The 19,710-nt window shown below is 40.5% G+C and overlaps 5 protein-coding genes across 6 annotated transcripts; 2 read left to right on the top strand and 3 right to left on the bottom strand.

Moving 5' to 3' along the window:
* The first annotated feature begins 778 nt into the window (after positions 1-778).
* LOC125206035 (putative GTP diphosphokinase RSH2, chloroplastic) lies at positions 779-4,183 on the top strand. The gene is made up of 6 exons (XM_048105307.2): positions 779-1,823; positions 1,918-2,103; positions 2,455-2,915; positions 3,047-3,205; positions 3,288-3,639; positions 3,725-4,183. Exons 1-6 carry the CDS (start codon positions 1,119-1,121, stop codon positions 4,019-4,021), a joined length of 2,160 nt encoding a protein of 719 aa, XP_047961264.2. The 5' UTR covers positions 779-1,118; the 3' UTR covers positions 4,022-4,183.
* A 631-nt stretch (positions 4,184-4,814) lies between these two features.
* LOC125207651 (E3 ubiquitin-protein ligase SPL2-like) lies at positions 4,815-7,426 on the top strand. 2 transcript variants are annotated; one of them, XM_048107085.2, is made up of 6 exons: positions 4,817-5,315; positions 5,488-5,589; positions 5,931-6,101; positions 6,199-6,320; positions 6,560-6,679; positions 6,974-7,426. In XM_048107085.2, the coding sequence occupies exons 1-6, from the start codon at positions 4,917-4,919 to the stop codon at positions 7,269-7,271; spliced, it is 1,212 nt and encodes a 403-aa protein (XP_047963042.2). In that variant the 5' UTR covers positions 4,817-4,916; the 3' UTR covers positions 7,272-7,426. The 2 variants fall into 2 exon arrangements, with proteins under 2 accessions (XP_047963043.2, XP_047963042.2); XM_048107086.2 differs by lacking the exon at positions 6,560-6,679 and having other exon boundaries at positions 4,815-5,315.
* A 386-nt stretch (positions 7,427-7,812) lies between these two features.
* LOC125207943 (uncharacterized) lies at positions 7,813-10,084 on the bottom strand. Its single transcript, XM_048107464.2, has 2 exons — positions 9,190-10,084; positions 7,813-9,109 (listed from the first exon to the last, which is right to left on the bottom strand). The coding sequence occupies exons 1-2, from the start codon at positions 9,984-9,986 to the stop codon at positions 7,966-7,968; spliced, it is 1,941 nt and encodes a 646-aa protein (XP_047963421.2). The 5' UTR covers positions 9,987-10,084; the 3' UTR covers positions 7,813-7,965.
* A 2,041-nt stretch (positions 10,085-12,125) lies between these two features.
* On the bottom strand, positions 12,126-14,255 carry LOC148923983 (uncharacterized). The gene is made up of 2 exons (XM_089060593.1): positions 13,442-14,255; positions 12,126-13,348 (listed from the first exon to the last, which is right to left on the bottom strand). Exons 1-2 carry the CDS (start codon positions 14,239-14,241, stop codon positions 12,190-12,192), a joined length of 1,959 nt encoding a protein of 652 aa, XP_088916719.1. The 5' UTR covers positions 14,242-14,255; the 3' UTR covers positions 12,126-12,189.
* A 1,753-nt stretch (positions 14,256-16,008) lies between these two features.
* On the bottom strand, positions 16,009-18,231 carry LOC148923982 (uncharacterized). Its single transcript, XM_089060482.1, has 2 exons — positions 17,344-18,231; positions 16,009-17,250 (listed from the first exon to the last, which is right to left on the bottom strand). Exons 1-2 carry the CDS (start codon positions 18,138-18,140, stop codon positions 16,068-16,070), a joined length of 1,980 nt encoding a protein of 659 aa, XP_088916608.1. The 5' UTR covers positions 18,141-18,231; the 3' UTR covers positions 16,009-16,067.
* Positions 18,232-19,710: the final 1,479 nt, after the last annotated feature.

Below are 19,710 nucleotides of genomic sequence, written 5' to 3'. Positions count from 1 at the left end.
CATATAATTATTTATATATTATTATAAATGACGCATCCAGGTGGGTCCCGAGGTCAACCGACTCCACTGCCCAAAATAAAAGCCCGAAAATTTCATTAAATTCGTACTTTATTTGCCACCGATCTCACTTTGAAGTCATTACACCCCAATCCGTTCACGTTATTCTTTGTCTGCATCCATTGTCAAGCAACAACCGATGCACCGCACCTGTGCATTTCGACACCGATTAAGACATTCTTCAGTGACCGATTTTGCTTCCTTAATCCGCATGGCATATATTACATCCTAATTTTGACACCGACTAAGAGTCTAAGACATTCTCCAATGCATTTGATCCAATAGGTTTAGGTTCCCTATACCCCATCCGTCCATGAAATATTATCCCTCTTTTGCTATTTTGGTCCGTTCACAAAAATATTGTCCACTTTGTTTTTTTCTAATTTTTTGTAAATGGACCATATTTTCAATTAACTCATTACACTGACATTATATTAACCTTTTGACTAACTTTATTCACATTTCTTAAAACACGTCGAGTCAAACGTGAACAACAGGGGACGTAGGTACTACTACTCCTACTAACCATTTATATTTTGCAATTTATGATATTTATATTCCGATTTATTTATTAAAATGATATTCATACGTGTACGTCTCAAACACACAACAATGCATGACCATTTCAGTAATTTTCAATACCAATCGGGGGCACACTGGTCTTTTCACATCATACATTCATCCGTCTTCAAATTGTGGAAATCTACAGAAATGAGAAAAATATCATAGCAAAGGAATATAGAAACCCCAATTAATCTTCATCTCTCTCCAAAATCGATTCAATTCGTCGTCTCAAACTCCACTTTTCTTGACTTTCTCATCTCCAATTGTCAATCGAGAGTTGAAAATTCACTCACCCCATCCTTGTATATATAATTCTGTACAGTTTCAGTATTTAGGTAAAAAAAAAAAAACTCCTTTCTCCTCCCTTGAATTGCACAATTTGAGCTGGGATCAGAAGGTTTTGTTCGTGAATTCGCTTTAATTGCTCCGATTTCGGGACTCCGGTGTGCCGGCGGTGCTCAATTAGTCAATTTTTGAAAACCTAGAAAATCAAATTCATGGCGGTTTCGACCATAGCGCTCTACTCTTCCCCGCAGAGCAGCGTGTGCTCTGCTTCGCACCAGATCAGCTCCCACGCGTCGTACGATTTGGACGTCAACGCCCGGTCAACGTCGTCCGCGTCGGCATCGCCGTCGCAGAAGCCGTTGATTGGTGGGCTGTCGTGCTTGTTTTCGTCGCCGGCGATTAAATCCGCGGGGTACTCATCTGGAGCGGAGGATTTGGGAGCTCTGTGGCATGATAGGACCGAGGAATTGGGGTCATCGTACCGGTACTCGTCGGTGAGCTCGTCTATGAAGCGAGATCAGGCGCACCAGAGCCCGGTGTCGGTGCTTCAAGGCGTGAATAATTCGATCGGGCCGTGTTCTCGGAGCCCGCCGATGAGAATTAGCGCGGATTTCAGCTCAATTAGGTCGGGGAGTGCGGGGATGTTCAAGGGATTCGTGAGGCACGCGTTGGGATCGTGTGTTGATTACGATTCGTCGCCTTTCGATTTGGATGTGAGAGACTTCAATTTGCCTTCGTCGTCGAATGCTGTGTCGGCAGATGAGCTTCCCTTTAATATGGATGAGAATTTCATGGCGATGGATTTGCCGGCCTATGCGAAAGACTTGCTCTCTGATGCGCAGTCGAAGAATGCGATATTTAGGGATGAATTTGTTGTGAAGGCTTTTTATGAAGCAGAGAAGGCTCATAGAGGCCAGGTATTAAGCTTCTGTTTGTTGAAATGTTTTTGGATTTTATGTGAAATGAGATGATTGAGGAGTTTAACTGTTCTGATCCTTTTGTTTTATGTAGAAACGGGCAAGTGGTCATCCTTATTTGCAGCATTGCTTGGAAACGGCAGCTCTCTTGGCGAACATAGGCGCTAGTTCAACAGTTGTTGCTGCGGGGCTTTTGCACGACGCAGTTGATGATTCTTTTCTCACGTTCGATCATATATCGAAGTCTTTTGGGGCTGGAGTTGGTGATTTAGTGGAGGGGGTGAGTCAAAATTTGATATTTATTCTGTTTTCGTTGAATTTGATATGAAGTTTTAGTCTTTTTTAAATTTTGGATATGACGTTTTTAGTCTTGATGTTGGGTCAATGTGAGTCCATGTGTAGAGTTGTAGGCGATGATCGGGATGTTGATGTCGATCTGCTAATGTTAATGATTGTGAATTATGTGGATTGGGTTTTAGAATGTTGTAGTAATAAGCTACTACTTTGATTGCTTTTTATGGTTTGGAAGAGGGGATTTACCAATAGATCAGGAAGAATTTGCTTAAAAAACTGTTTCTTCGAACTTGAGATATATATATGTTGAAATGTTGAACTTGGTTTTCTTTGTCAGGTTTCTAAGCTGAGCCAGCTGAGCAAGCTTGCACGGGAGAACAACACCGCCTGTAAAACTGACGAGGCAGACAGATTGCATACCATGTTCCTTGCGATGGCAGATGCAAGGGCTGTTCTGATAAAGCTTGCTGATCGCTTGCACAATATGTTGACCTTGGATGCATTGCCGATGATCAAACAACAAAGATTTGCCAAGGAGACTCTGGAAATATTTGTTCCTCTTGCCAATAGATTAGGCATCTCGACTTGGAAAGAGCAGCTAGAAAATCTGTGTTTCACATATCTCTATCCTGACCATCACCAAGAGCTGTCCTCCAAGCTCCTGAAGTCCTTTGACGAGGCTGCCATTACTTCTTCTTTGGAGAAGTTGGAGGAAGCACTGAAGGATGCAGGGGTTTCTTACCACTGTGCGTCAGGGCGGCATAAGAGCTTGTACAGCATCTATTCGAAAATGTTGAAGTATGTACTGACTTATTTTTTCCTTTGCTTCTTACAATCATATCAGACAATTACATTGTGTGTTTTGGCAACTTCCCGTGGTGTTTTCATGTAACTATTGTGCTGACCCGATGAAATTCTTTCTCCTACAGGAAGAAGCTGAATATGGATGAAATTCACGATATTCATGGATTGCGGTTAATTGTTGAATCTGAAGAAGACTGCTATAAAGCTCTAAGGGTTGTCCAGCAGCTATGGCATGAAGTGCCCGGAAGGTTCAAAGACTACATTGTTCGTCCCAAGTGCAATGGGTATGCCAATCACTCAGAAGTTGAAAATGATGTTCTATCCAGTCTTATTTATCGTATACTTAATCTCTGTTGCAAATTGCAGATACCAATCTCTGCATACAGTAGTCACGGGAAATGATATGGTGCCCCTTGAAGTTCAGATTCGAACAAAAGAGATGCATTTGCAAGCTGAGTATGGGTTAGCTGCTCATTGGAGGTACAAAGAGGGAGATTCCCAATACTCCTCCTTCGTACTTCAGATGGTTGAATGGGCTCGTTGGGTGATGACGTGGCAGTGTGAGGCAATAAGCAGAGACAAGTCCTCCGTTGGTTTTGTCGACTCCATGAAGCCACCTTGCACCTTCCCTACCCATTCTGAAGGTTGCACCTTTTCGTGCAAACCTCATTGTGGCAATGATGGTCCCATCTTCGTTATCATGATTGAAAACGACAAGGTTCGCTATTTGATGTCTTCTCTTGCGCCTGTTTTTAGCTTCTGTATCTTCGAGTTAAACGTCAACATTTTATTCCAACCTGCAGATGTCTGTTCAAGAGTTTCCAGCAAACTCATCGGTAATGGATCTGCTGGAGGCAGCTGGTCGAGGCAGTTCTAGGTGGACGTCGTTCAGATTTCCTGTCAAGGAGGAGCTGAGGCCGCGACTGAACCACAAGCCCGTCAGCGACCCTACCTGCAAGCTGAAAATGGGCGACGTCGTGGAATTAACCCTGGCCATACCTGACAAGTCGCTGACAGAGTACCGGGAAGAAATCCAGCGGATGTACAATCGAGGCGCGACGCCCTTGGCCGCCGGCTCCATGGCTAGCTTCCAAAGCTGACCAGTCTATACCTGGCTCAAATTCATTCTTTAGTAGTCTTTACATTTTATAACCAAAAAAAATTAGGCATTCTTGTATATAAGCATTTGTAAAGAACAGTTCATGTTGTGTTGTTATGAATGGAATTATTTATCCAACTGCAATGCAAAATTGTTGTGAATATTTCCTTTTATTGTACTTATCATATTTTATTCTACATGTAAATTTTAGATACTTTTGATTGTGATTAGAGATGCCCAAGGTTTTCGGTTCGGGCGGCTAACTGTGGAACCGTAACCGTTGCCGCGTAACCGTCGGTTCTGGTTCTGAACCGTAACCGTCGGTTCTGGTTTTGAACTGGAGCCGTGAGATTTAAATCGAACTGAAACTGTCATTCTTGGAACCATGGTTCGGTTCAGGTTCCAAAATTCTGGAACCGAAACCATGCCGGAACAGCGAAAAATCGCTGGAAAACCGTGAAACTGAGCTAAAATTGCCGAAAACCGGCGGGTCGGAACCGTAAAAAACTGACGAAAAACCGCCAGTTTTGAACTATAACTATAACCGCCGGTTCTGGAACCGGAACCGTGAAATACCCTCACGGTTCTGTTCTGGTTCAACAATTTCTAAAACCGAAACCAGCGGATCCGAACCGTAACCGCCGGTTCCGGAATCGTGAGCCTCTCTAGTTGTGATATGAGTTAAATGAACTAAAATTACTGAAAAAAATAAAATTTTCAATAATTGAAATCTAATTATGTTAAAAGAAAATAGCAATTCACAAGTGGAAAATGAAAATAATAATTCTTCATAGCTAAAAAAAAAAACTTTTTTACGCGGGGAAAGAATTAGGCGAAATTCGCAACACAGAGCAAGCCGGAGAAATTTTCCGATCGGCCAATCAGCGGCGGAAGAGATGTCGGTGCACGACCGCGCCACGGCGGCGGTCCTGTCACAGATGATGTTCGCGGCGGACGGCGTATTGTTCGGCGTCGGCGTCGCCTACTTGGCGTATCGCAGCATCCGAAATTACGCGGCCATTGCGTCCGCCCTCCGAAAAATTCGCGACGCGCCGTCGGTCTTGCCGTCCGATCTCCGGTCGATTCTCACCGACGGCGATGATTCTAGCAGCTCCGATCCGGACGCCGGAGAATCGTCCAGCTCGAATGGGGGCGGGAGATTGGTCATCGTGAGGGGTAGTGTGGTGGTGAAATCGGCGGCGGAGAAGGCGAATTGGAAGGCATTGATGGGGAATGGTTTAGTCGCTTCGAATGCTTCTGGTGAAAAGGGGGTGATATTGCAGAGAACTCAAACCGTATGTTATTTCCTTTATCAGAGAAATTTATTAACCATTTCTTTTTCTGAATTTATTTTCCTGCATTTATTCTTCAACTGATTGAATAAGCACGAATTGATGAAGCTTTACCAGTAATATATGAGTCATGTTTCTTGAATTGATGTTATCTCTTTCTGATTGATCATTGAAGTGTATATACAATGAGTGGAAGGGGGTTTTTGGATGGACTACTGATCTGCGCAATACGATTGCTGGATCGTTGAAAAAGCAAGAAACGTCGTCTACGAGAATGGTAACTTACTATATCTTCAATAATCACGAAATTTTATTAGTTCGGGATTATTTCGTTAAATCATTTGGTTCGTCTCCTTTCGAAATGCACTGGCCTTCTAGTCAAGCATTAGATGCTCCCGCTGTACTAATATTCTAACTGATCAGATATTTGCAATGTTCAGAAAAATTGGATTCTATGGTTTGATCATTAGCACATGAGGCATGTAGGGACTAAGAGCTACTTATGTTTTGCTACCTCTTGGAATGTCATGTTTTTTTTGGGGGGAGAGATTTATCTTTATAGATCCATTCTAGTAATTTTCAGTTTCATTTACAAATGCATTGGACATGCCCCCTCAGGTTCCTTTCATTCTCGTTGAAGGTGAGAAATGGCCACAATCTGATTATGTTGTTGTCAACATGGAAGGATCAAATCACCCGCTACCTCTAACAACAGTTTATCAGCACTTGCAGCCCATAACTGCTACTCCTTACACTTTCCTGCAGGCAATTTGTGGTCTTGAATATCCTGTGAGTTTCTTTCTATATGTACTTGTGATAAAAAAAAAAGTTATGTTGCTCTTTATTCCTATTTCTTTCTTACTTACGAAGAATATTTTCCCATCAGGTTGGAATGCTCTATGAGGAAAAAATCCTCCCTCTTGGGAAGGATATAACTGCTGTTGGAATTTGCAGTCTAAAAAACGGGGGGTTTGAGATAAAATCCTCCAAGGATCTTCCTTACTTCCTGTATGTGGATTTTCTCTTAAAAATCCGTTGATTTTACGTTATGTGTTAGGCTACCTTTCTAGACATTCTGTGTCCTGGCTATTTAGGAATTTGTTGAGAATTGAGACCAATTCTTTATCACAGCAAAGTATTTATCAGGAGAATATGTAATTCTGAAGTGCTGTAGTCTCTAGTGTTAATTCTTCCTCCTCAATGAGAGAGAGTCTAAAAAACTGACCAATCTGGCGCTCTCTCCGTAGGTCTGCATTGACCAAAGATCAACTAGTGGCAGATCTTTCCTTCAAGACAAAAGTGGTAATGTGGAGTGGACTAGTTTTTGGTACCATTGCTATAGGTGTACTTGGCTATTCTGTTGCGAGGTATGTTTCTCCAAACATGTCTCCAACTTAGATTAGGTTTTAACCTACAAAATCATGGCATTGTAGAAACATTTCAAATACTCTAGGTAAATTTCTCTCTGTTTGCATAGAAAACTACCTTCTTCGATGGAATTAATATCCTCTCTTACATGGTCGATTAGAACATTGCTTCTCTTTATTCAGAACTCTTGAATAGCTTATCTGACCTTTACTAGGTCCAGCTGATTTTGTTCAACCCTTTTGTCTTGTTAAACTTTGTTTATATGAAACGTTCATATATAATGTCTTCTGCAGGAACTGGACTAAGTATAAAGATTGGAGAAGCCAACGGCGAACTCAGCAGCAAAATAACTCTACTAGGAATGCCAGCGAATCTTCGAACAGTGAAGTCTTGGGTGAAGAAGCTGAAGCAATTCCCGATGGTGAGCTCTGTGTCATTTGCCTCACGAGAAGGCGGCGGTCTGCCTTTGTCCCCTGCGGGCATTTGGTCTGCTGTCAGCGCTGCGCCCTCTCTGTCGAGCGCGAGATAGCTCCAAAATGTCCCTTATGTAGACAGACAATCCAGAGCTCGGTTAGAATTTACGATTCGTGATGCCTGCCAGATTTAGCATAGAGATAAACTGCATCTGTGTGATACTTCAGTGTACTAACCGTAGTCTCATCAGAAAAGTATCGAGAATTTGACAAAATATCTGTACATATACTAATTTTTGTGATAGCGTATCACATTCATATTCTCCTTCGTTATTGTTTTTTTTCGTTTCCTTTATTTGGATGGTTTTGAAGTTTGTCTGGACAGGAATCAGTGGTGTCAAGACAAACAATAAAAGCTTAAAATTCATTCCGAAAAACAGAGGGCAAAAAAACCAGTTCTTTCACAACTATGTCAAACACTCCTTCACTCTCACATCCACCTTCCACAGCGAAGCAGTCGCCTTTCTTGTCGGCCCGAATCTCTAACTTGCTGCCGTACTTCCTCAGCAATGCTCTGGCTCCATCTATGGTCTCCTCTCCCAACACTTCTCCATCAAATCCAGCGTTTTCGATCTCCCACACACCATTTCTCCTTGCCCCGTGCCCCTGCCGGCATGTGCTTCATCTCTTGTTAGTTCTTGATCATTTGAAACAAGTAGTGTATTAAGTTAGTGGTAGTAGTATTTTTCACGGAGATTGTATTTAGCCATTTCAAACAAGTGAAATAATTACACATAGAAATAGAATAGATATAAGAACACAAGAGGAAAGAGGTACTAAACGAATAATGTGAAACATATAATTTCTCTCATTCATTCGACGGCCTTCATGTCCCCATTTTCGATCATTTTTTTACTGCAGTGGTCGTGACAAATGAAGAAATTGCATAATGCACAGTAAAATCCATCCCATTCATAATTAGTCACACCACAAATGTCGCATCGGCGTTTTGTGGTGAGAAGTTGATAGGTGAGAGGGTGTGGATGGGTTTCTGCATTCACATGACATTCCTGCCCCAACTTCATGTTTCGATAAATGCCGGATGTAGTTGGAAAGCATTTAGGATGGAAAGATATATCGCAGGCGCGGCAGTGATACATCCATCTCCTGGGATTCATTTGTGTTTCACATTGGTCGCAGTAGAAATCACCAGGACGATTGAGAGTTGCGTCATACGTCAGCAGCAGCGGGTGGCGCCTGTCCCATCTACGGCTGCTGACCAACACAGGCAGCAAAGCGCATCTGACGTGCACAATGAAATCACATGAACTATTGCAGCACCTGTAACAATCATAATTGTCTATGTCTTCGCCACAACCAGCAGCACACCACAAGCGCCTTCGGTTGATATCCCAGCTTAGATTCCACTGAGTCACATGCTTGAGGAGATGTCGCGGGTGAGCTGCGTGGTGTATGGTATCCGGCATACAAGCACACTTGATATCAACTTTGAAGCCGCACTTTGTACAGGCGTAAAACAGCCCATTAGTTGCATACTCACAAACACGGCAATATTTGATCTCCCAAGGTTGGTGTTTGTCCAAAGATTGGAGGACTAGCGGGTGTTCCTGGCGGTGGATTGGAAGACACGGGACGTTAGGTGGTAAGTGAAAGCAAGCCAAGTGAAGATTGTATTTGCATTCACTGCAACTCATATAGTAGTATGATGATATAGGAGTGATGCACCCATCACATATCAATTCCGATCTCACTCCATAATTCTCCTCGTCTTCTTCTTCTCCTAGGATTTGAGGGTGTTGAGATGTGGATGAGACTAAAGTGAGCTGATGTTGGTGATGAAGGAACTCATATTTCATATTCACCAACTCATCATTAGGTATGATGATGGGTGGTATGAATGTTCCTTCTCCTCCTTTTTCTCTCATTACAAAAGGTGTAATGAGTTGTTCAACCACCTCATCTGTTGGAAAATGGATCATGTCCTTCCCAATATTTCTGGTCACAAAAACAAATTGTCAATAATTAAGGATAATTAACAAGTAATAACATGACATGATATTAGAATGAAATTATACTCGGTGATGCGAGGCGGCTTGTCGAAGGCGCACTTGACATGGACGATATATCTGCAGAGTGGACAATGATATATCCAATAGTTGGGTAGAAAAGATATGCTGCATATATCACATTTGTAGTCAAATCTGATATATTCAATTGGGACATGAAACGAGAGAGAAAGAGAGTGATGATGGTCTTCCCTTTTCATGTTTTGAGGCAATGAAGCACATCTCTCATGGATCCAATACTGACAATCATCAGTGGCGCATGTGTAGGAACTCCCATTGCGTGTGGCGCCACAAGCATCGCACTTGAAGGAACACCTTCTCCTCAACAACTTCAAGTCATGGCTGGGGTGACTTGGATGGCGTATGATGGCACGCCTTTGCTCATCAACGTCACGGGTTGCTGCATCGATCAGGTCACTGTCATGCGCGCATCTAAGGTGCATCTGGAACCTGCATCCTCCTGAGCTTGTACATTTGTAGCCAATGCTCCAAATAGTCTTTCCACAGATACCACACCCCCCTAATTCTGGTTCGTGCCGTTGGATGAGGATGTGTTGAGAATGGTGCAATGGACGCCGTATCTCTCTAGCCATCGCTGCGCATTCTTGGTGCAATAGTTTGGAATACTCACACCCATCGATGCTGCATCCATAAGCTTGCTCTCCGCTACCAAACCGCACTTCACAACCATAACAGTATTCTAATTCACGAGTATCCACCAAAGTAAGTGGATGCTCGTGGCTCCAATGATCAATCATCTCCCTCTCATCCTCCTCCATCTCTCTATTTTTTTCTTTCTCACTCATTATGTATTGTTATGACAAACTATCCCATCTTTCAAACATTTTATAGCAAACAAATAGCACACACATCAATAAAATCACACAAAACTTCCAACATCAGCAAAGAATAATGTATCACAGCAACAAAGCATTTCACTTAAGGAATCTTCTTTTTCTTTGGCACTGTCTTTCTCTTTTATTTGCAATTATCTTTCTGTGATGGGTCTAATTTCACCTTGTGGGATAGTATATAGTTTTGAGGATTTGCCTTTTTTAAAATCACAAACTGAATGGTTCAAATGATATAAAGCTTCAGATTTTATGAAACTTTAGAATAGTTGTTGTTATGTCTAATCACATAATCTCAATAAGAAAAAAGAATTTAATACAATCACCCTTAAATTCAATTAAAGAAGCTTCTTTTTTTCTTTATCTGTCTCCGTCTTTTGCTTTATTAACAGTAAATTTCTCTCTTTATCTTTTGTTTTTGTCTTTTGCTTTCCCAACAGTTAATTTTGTCTTTTGCTTTTCTGTTTAGATTCAAACTTAAACATTGCTTTGCATTTCTTACAGCCATGAAAATTCTTGAGAGTTGGATAAGCCATCATTGCTACTAATAAATTTGAAGACTTGAATAGTAAAATCAACTAGATTCATGCTTTTGAGGATTTCTACTTTATAATCACGAACTGAATGGATCATATAGTTTTAGATTCAATAAGTAATGTTAAAATAGACTTATGTATAATCACATAATCTTGCTTGATAAATATAGAACTGTCATAATAGTACTATTCTACATACCTACTATGAATACCTTATTTATGCAGAGGAGAGCCACACCACAATGGGCCCTGTGCGAACGGGCAATAGAAAGCCCCGAAAATTGAGCTGCATATGCTGGTTTTTCGTACTCCCAACCATGTGATATATGTACATGAAAAATGAGGAATAAAAGTATGAGGCACTGTAAGAATGGAACCAAAGCATCAAAGAGCTCCATCCAATGATGCCACGAATCACAATGCATTCATAAACACAATAGATTCATACACAAGAAATGTTAGAGTAATAAGGCTTCACAAAAGCGAGGGCCTAATTGCGAGAACAGATCAAACAAGAAGTAGCCAAGTATTGAAGTAAATCCTCAAACACTAAAAACAAACAAATGCACAAGCAGTAGTATGGCATAAACTCGTGTAGTTTAGTCATTCAAACACTTCAACTCATGTGAATATCCAAGTCGAGCTTTTTTGAGTTGATTTAAAAGTCATTTTTCATCATAGAATTATCTGATAATTCAAGTTGAATCACCTTTTCACAAAATATGGTCACATATTTTTCAAACTAAACAACTTACTGTAAATGATACTAATCAAGTGTTTAGTGATCCAAAAAGAAGAGCAAAAATTGATCAAATCCCACAAAGCATATTTTTATTCAATAATAACATGGAATGCTAAGGTAAGTAGACATATGCTCCAACAAAATGAGGTTTATAATACTAATAAACTCAATGAAAAACGCAACGATTATACCGATTTATAACTTGTGCTCCCACATTTCAGCTTCAAAAGTGTTTGGATTCAAGAAAAGGAAATGCAAAAAAAAAAAAAAAAATGTTTCCAGAACTCCATTTTTGTTTCCTTATTTAGATGGTTTTGTGACCGGAGTGTTGAAGCTACTATCTATTCTGATGTTGTGATTAGTGATATTATATTGAAATCAAAATAACACACATATATATTAGTGACTTGTAGATATAAGAATACAAGAGGGAGGAAAAAGGTGAACAACATCTTTAACATCATATTTCAATCAACGGGTGGTTGCTGCATCGATCACAACTAAATCAAACAATCGCTTTGCTTTTCTAATTATTTTTCTCTTTATTTTGTTTTTGTCTTTTGATTTTTACTTTGGATTCAGCTCAAAGATTGTTTTGCATTTCTTATCATCGCTCATATTTTATAGTACTCCCTCCGTTCTCATTCAAGATGACCATTTACTTGAATGACATGGGATTTTAAGTATAGTTGTGAGCTCTGTGTCATTAAAGAACCCCTGCCAGCATGATCATTTGAAATAAGTAGTGTAGTAACTATTAAGTTAGTAGTAGTATTTTTCACGGAGATTATATTTAGCCATTTCAAACAAGTGAAATAATTACACAGAGAAATAGAATAGATATAAGAATACAAGAGGAAAAAGGCATATAATCTCTCATTCATTCGACGGCCTTCTTCATGTCCCCGTTTTGGATCATTCTTTCACCGCAACTGTAGAGACAAATGAAGAAGTTGCATAATGCACAGTAAAATCCTTGGCGTTCATGCCTATTCCAACCACAAATGTCGCAGCGGCGTTTTGTGGTGAGAAGTTGAAAGGTGAGAGGGTGTGGATGGGTTTCTGCATTCACATCATATTCCTGTCCCAGTTTGATGTTTCTAAACCAGCCGGATGTAGTTTGAAAGCATTTAGGATGGAAGGATAGATCGCAGGTGCGGCAGTGATACATCCAGCCCTTGGGATTCATTCGTGTTTCGCATTGATCACAGTAGAAATCACCAGGACGGTTGAGAGTGGCGTCGTACGTCAACAACAGCGGGTGATGCCTGTCCCATCTACGGCTGCTGACTGATGCCGGCAACACAACGCATCTAACATGCACGATGAAATCACAAGAGTTGTTGCAACACCTGTAACAATCATAATAAAATGCAGTCTCATCGCAACTAGCACACAACAAGCGTCGTGAGCTGTTGCGTAGGTCATCCTGGGCTACATAATTGAGAAGATGCTGCGGGTGAGCTGCGTGAAGTATAGTAGTATCCGGCACACAAGCGCATTGGATATCAACTTTGAAGCTGCACTTTGTACATGTGTAAAACAGCCCATTAGTTTCATACTCACAAACACTGCACACTTTCCACCTCCAAGGTTGGTGTTTGTCCAAAGATTGGAGGACAAGCTGGTGATCATGATGTTGGTGGAGTGGAAGTGAGGAGAGTTGAGGTGGCAAGTGAAAGCAAGCCAGGTGAAGATTGTATCTGCATTCACCGCAGCTCATATAGTAGTTTGATGATGATGATATAGGAGTGATGCACCCATCACATATCAATTCTGACCTCTTTCCATAATTCTCTTCTTCTTGTAGTTCCTCTTCTTCTTGGCTTGGATCGCCAGATGAGAGTAAAGTGAGTTGATGTTGGTGATGAATGAATTTATATTTCACATTCACCAGCTCATCAACAGCAGCAGCAGCAGGGATGATGATAGGTGGAATCAATGCTTCTCCTCCTTTTTGTCTCATCACAAACGGTGTAATTAGTTCCTCGACCACCTCATTCGTTGGAAGACGGACTACGTCTTTCCCAATGGATGGACTTGCATAAGTAATAGTACAACAATAATTTAGCAAACAAAAGGAAGGATGATGTAGTAAGTAATGACGTGAATAGTATAAAAATAAATCATACTCAATGAAGAAAGGTTTCTTGTCGAAGGCGCACTTGATGTGGACAATATATCTGCACAGTGGACAATGATATATCCAATAGTTGGGTAGAAAAGATATGCTGCATACATCACATTTGTATTGAAGTCTGATGTATTCTGGTGGGACCTGAAAAGAGAGAGAAAGAGAGTGATGGTGGTCTTCCCTTTCCAAGTTTTGAGGCAATGAAGCACATCTCTCATGGATCCAATACTGGCAATCATCCGCGGTGCATGTGTAGGAACTCCCTTTGCGTGTGGCGCCACAAGCATTGCACTTGAAGGTACACCTTCCCCTCAACAACTTCAAGTCATGGATGGGGTGACTTGGATGGCGTATGATGGCACGCCTTTGCTCATCAATGTCACGGGTTGCTGCATCGATCAGGTCTCTGTCATGCGCGCATCTCAGGTGCATCTGGAACTCGCATTGCAAACTTGTACATTCGTACCCAATGCTCCAAATAATCCTTTCACAGATATCACACCTCCCTAAATCTGGTTCGTGCCGTTGGATGAGGATGTGTTGAGGGTGGTGCAATGGACGCCGTATCTCTCTCGCCAATGCTGCGCATTCTTGGTGCAATAGTTTTAAATAATCACACCCGTCGATGCTGCATCGATAAGCTTGCTCTCCGCTACCAAACCGCACTTCACAACCGTAACAGTGTTCTAATTCACGAGTATCCACAAAAGTAAGTGGATGCTCATGGCTCCAATGGTCAATCATCTCTGTTTTTTCCCACTCCTCCTCCATCTCTATCTTATTTTCTTTCTCACTCATTTTTTGTTGCTCACTAGTTCCGAATAAAATATACTGACAAACCATCCCATCTTTCAAAATATTTGTAGTAATCATATAGCACACAACATCAGCAAAAGAATAATGTGATCACAACAACAAAGCATTTCCCTCAAAGAATCTCCTTTTTTGTCTTTTTCTTTTACATTTCCCTTTATCTTTATCTTTTGTTTTTCTCTTTCTCTTTGTTTCTTTATCTTTGTTTTTGTCTTTTGCTTTTCTAACAGTTTGTTTTGTCTTTTGCTTTTCTCTTTTGATTCAACTCAAAGATTGTTTTGCATTTATACTGCTATATGAATTTACTAATGTACTTATATATCATTTGAACTGATGTTGAATCTGTAGAGAATAAGTTAATCACAATCCATCCACTGTTAAATCAGCAAGACTAACCTGCAGGCCCATTCGGGCCATGAAGCCCGTCCTCCTAGATTTCCTGCACAGCAGCATTTTGCAGATGCAAACAAGATTGATTAAAACACAAAAAACAAGAAAAGTATCATAAACTCATGTAATTAGTCATTCAAACACTGCAACTCATGTGAATATCCAAGTCGAGTTTTTTTGAGTTGATTTAAACAAAATAGGTCACATATTTCAAACTAAACAACTACACTTTTTAGTTCAGCCATCTAAAAGAAGAGCCACAAAACAAAGTTTAACATGAGACATTACCAAAATAATGCACTTCAATAGTAACATGAATGCTCAAGACTCTGCTCTGACATGAAATAATTATTTAATTGAACTAAAAAATATAATAGCACAAGAGGAAAGAGGCAAAAATACTACAAATAAAAAAAGATCATTTCTCTCAAGTAACTAGGTAAATTTCTTTCAAAAGAATTTCTTTTTGTTTGCATTGAAAACCTCCTTCGAGGGAATTGATATCCTCTCTTACATGGTCGATCAGAACATTGCTTCTCATTGTATAGATCTCTTGACGTCGAAATAATACATGTTTTATATATAAAGACACTCTAGCATGTTAGACGTCACCACGGTTCATGAACCGCTGGTTCCGGTTCAAAAAAATATGGAACCTGAACCGGCCCGCCTAGGGTCAGGCGGTTCCGGTTCCGGTTCCGGTTCAGTCACGGTTCCAAGCCGGTTCAAAACCGGCGGTTTCCAGACGGTTCCGGGCCGGTTCGGTTTGGTGACGTCTATAGCATGTAAAGTAACTGTTAGGAACTAAAGGAATACTTCAATTTCTTTTTCCATCTTAGACATGACTTTTTTGGAGAAGCCAACGGCGAACTCAGCAGCAAAATAACTCTACTAGGAATGCCAGCGAATCTTCGAACAGTGAAGTCTTGGGTGAAGAAGCTGAAGCAATTCCCGATGGTGAGCTCTGTGTCATTTGCCTCACGAGAAGGCGGCGGTCTGCCTTTGTCCCCTGCGGGCATTTGGTCTGCTGTCAGCGCTGCGCCCTCTCTGTCGAGCGTGAGATAGCTCCAAATTGTCCCCTATGTAGACAGACGATCCAGAGCTCCGTTAGAATCTACGATTCCTGAGATAATTCATGATGGCTGCCAGATTTAGCATAGAGATAAACTGCATCTGTGTGATACTTCTAGTGTACTAACCGTTGAGAATGTGACAAACTATCTGTATATATACTAATTTTTGTGATAGCGTATCACATTCATCTTCTCCTTCGTTATTGTTTTTTTTTTTTTTTTCATGTTTCTTTTATTTGGATGGTTTTGAAGTTTGTCTGGACAGAAATGAATCAGAGGTGTCAGGACAAAAAACGAAAAGATTAAAATTCATTCCAAAAAACAAGAGGGCAAAACACTCCTTCACTCTCAAATCCACCTTCCACAGCCCGATGCGGCGGCCTTCATGTCCCCATTTTCGATCATGTTTTCACCGCAAATGGAGAAACAAATGAAGAAGTTGCATAATGCACAATAAAATCCTTGGTGTTCATTCACATTGTAACGACAAATGTCGCAACGACGTTTTGTGGTGAGAAGTTGAAAGGTGAGTGGGTGTGGATGAATTGCGTCAATGATCACATATTCCTGTCCAAACTTGCAGTTTCTATAGTAGCCGGATGTAGTTTTAAAGCAATCTGGATGGAAGGATAGATCGCAAGCGCGGCAGTGATACATCCATCTCCTGGGGTTCATTTGTGTTTCGCATTGATCGCAGTAGAAATCGCCAGGACGGTTGAGAGTGGCATCGTACGTCAACAGCAGCGGGTGGTGCTCGTCCCATCTATGGCTGCTGACTGATGCTGGCAACACAACGCATCTTACGTGCACAATGAAATCGCATGAGCTGTTGCAGCACCTGTAACAATCATAATTGGCTACGTGTTGGCCACAACCAGCAGCACACGACAAGCGCAGTCGGTTGATATCTCTGTATAGTTCCGAATGAGTCACATGCTTGAGGAGATGTCGTGGGTGAGCTGTGTGGTGTATGGTATCCGGCATACAAGCGCATTGGATATCGACTTTGAAGTAGCACACGGTGCAAGTGTAAAACAGCCCATTCGTACAATACTCACACACACTGCATAGTTTCATCTCCCAAGGTCGAAGTTTGTCGCAAGATCGGAGGTCCAGCGAGTGATGATCATCATGTTGGTGGATTGGAAGTGAGGGGAGTTGAGGTGGCAAGTGAAAGCAGGCAATGTGAAGATTGTATTTGCATTCACTGCAGCTCATGTAGTAGTAACATTTACTACTTGATGAAGATATAGGAGTGATGCACCCATCACATATCAATTCCCATCTCACTCCATAATTCTCCTCGTCTTCTTCTTCTTGGGTTGGATCGCCAGATGAGAGTAAAGTGAGTTTATGTTGGTGATGAAGGAACTCATATTTCACCTTCATCAACTCATCAGCAGCAGCAGCAGGGATGATGATGGGCGGTATCAATGTTTCTCCTCCTCTTTGTCTCGTCACAAACAGTGTAATTAGTTCCTCGACCACCTCATTCGTTGGAAGATGGACTACGTCTTTCCCAATGGATGGACTTGCATAAGTAATAGTACAACAACAATTTAGTAAACAAAAGGAAGGATGATGTAGTAAGTAATGACATGAAAGGTGTAAAAATAAATCATACTCAATGGCGAGAGGCTTCTTGTTGAAGGCGCATTTGATGTGGACAATATATCTGCAGAGTGGACAATGATATATCCAATAGTTGGGTACAAAAGATATGCTGCATATATCACATTTGTACCGAAATCTGATGTATTCTGGTGGGACATGAAACGAGAGAGAAAGAGAGTGATGATGATCTTCCTTTTTCAAGTGTTGAGGCAATGAAGCACATCTCTCATGGATCCAATACTGACAATCATCCGCAGTGCATGTGTATGAACTCCCTTTGCGTGTGGCGCCACAAGCATCGCACTTGAAGGAACACCTTCTCCTTAGAAACTTCAAGTCATGGCTGGGGTGACTTGGATGGCGTATGATGGCACGCCTTTGCTCATCCACGTCCCGGGTTGCTGCATCGATCAGATCACTGTCATGCGCGCATCTCAGGTGCATCTGGAACCCACATTGTAAGCTTGTACATTTGTAGCCAATGCTCCAAATAGTACTTCCACAGATATGACACACCCCTAAATCAGGTTCATGGCATTGGATGAGTATGTGTTGAGGGTGGTGGTGCAATGGACGCCGTATCTCTCTCGCCACCGCTGCGCATTCTTGATGCAATAGTTTTGAATACTCACACCCGTCGACGCTGCACCCATAAGCTTGCTCTCCGCTACCAAACCGCACTTCACAACCGTAACAGTATTCTAAAACACGAGTATCCACCAGAGTAAGTGGATGCTCGTGGCTCCAATGATCAATCATCTCCCTCTCATCCTCCTCCATCTCTATATTTTTTTCTTCCTCACTCATTATGTATTGTTATGACATACTATCCTATGTTTCAAACATTTTATAGCCAACAAAATAGAACACCCACAGACAGAATCATACTAACAAACTTCCAACCTCAGCAAAGAATAATGTATCACTACATCAAAAGCATTTCACTCAAAGAATCTTCTTTTTCTTTGGCACTGTCTTTCTCTTTTTCATGCAATTATTTTTCTGTGATTGGTCTAATTTCACCCTGTGGGATAGTATATATTCTCAATTATTATGAGTTCTGCTTTAAGGATTTCTCCTTTTTAAAATCACAAACTGAATGAATGGTTCAGATGATAAATAGTTTCAGATTTTATGAAACTTTAGAATAGTTGTTACTTGTTATATCTAATCACATATATCAATAAGAAAAAAGAATGTAAAACAATCACCCCTAAATTCAATTAAAGAAGCTTCTTTTTTCTTTCTCTGACTTTGTCTTTTGCTTTATTAACAGTTAATTTTTCTCTTTATCTTTGGTTTTTGTCTTTTGCTTTCCCAACAGTTAGTTTTGTCATTTGCTTTTCTGTTTTGGATTCAGCTCAAACATTGCTTTGCATTTCTTACTGCTATGAAAAGTCTTGAGAGTTGGATAAGCCATCATTGCAAATAAATTTGAAGACTTCAATAGTAAAATTAACTAGATTCATGCTTTTGAGGATATCTCTTTTATAATCACGAACTTAATGCATCATATGGTTTTAGATTCAATAAGTAATGGTAAAATAGACTTATATATAATCACATAATCTTGCTTGATAAATATAGAACTTTCATAATACTATTATTCTACACACCTACTATGAATACCTTATTTGTGCCATGGGCCATGTGCGAAGGGGCGATAGAAAGTCCCGAAAATTGAGCTGCATATGCTGGTTTTTCATACTCCCAACCATGTGATATATGTACATGAAAATTGAGGAATAAAAGTATTAGTCTCTTACCCTGTAACATGGAACTAAAACATCAAAAGAGCCACAGCACAATATGTTCTTAAATGGATACAATGCAGCAGAATATGTTCTTTGTTGCCATTCAAGATGAAGAATATCCTAATTTTGGATTATAAATAGGGATCAACAATAATCATCGAATAACATACCAGTAACAGAATGTTAATCAAGTTACTGTAAATGATAATCAAGTTTTTAGTAATCCAAAAAGAGGAGCAAAATTGATCAAATCCCACACAGAATATTTTCATACGAGAAATGAACAAAATAATGGAATCCAATAATAACATGGAATGCTAAGTTAAATATGCAATCAACAGATATATAAACAAAAAACAAGTCTATGCTCCAACAAAATGAGGCGTATAAACTCAATGAAAAATCCAACGAAGGCAATCAAAATTATACCGATTTATAACTTGTGCAACTCCATTGCCTCCACATTTCAGCTGCAAACAAGTACTAAAAGGAAATACGCGGAAATAAGTGTTTGGATTCAGGAAAAGGAAACACTTGGATAAAATCGAAGCTTTTGAATTTACTGTTTGTTGAGAAAAAAAATTGAGTTTAATTGTCCCTTAAAATATGTAATCTTCGAGTAT

This window comes from Salvia hispanica, chromosome 6 (genome assembly GCF_029641045.1).
Source record: "Salvia hispanica isolate PSC_SH4W2 chromosome 6, Shi_PSC_v1, whole genome shotgun sequence".
NCBI classification, from domain to species: Eukaryota; Viridiplantae; Streptophyta; class Magnoliopsida; order Lamiales; family Lamiaceae; genus Salvia; species Salvia hispanica.
The sequence above is the reverse complement of the archived record's forward strand: the minus strand, read 5'-3'. Positions and strand labels throughout refer to the sequence as shown.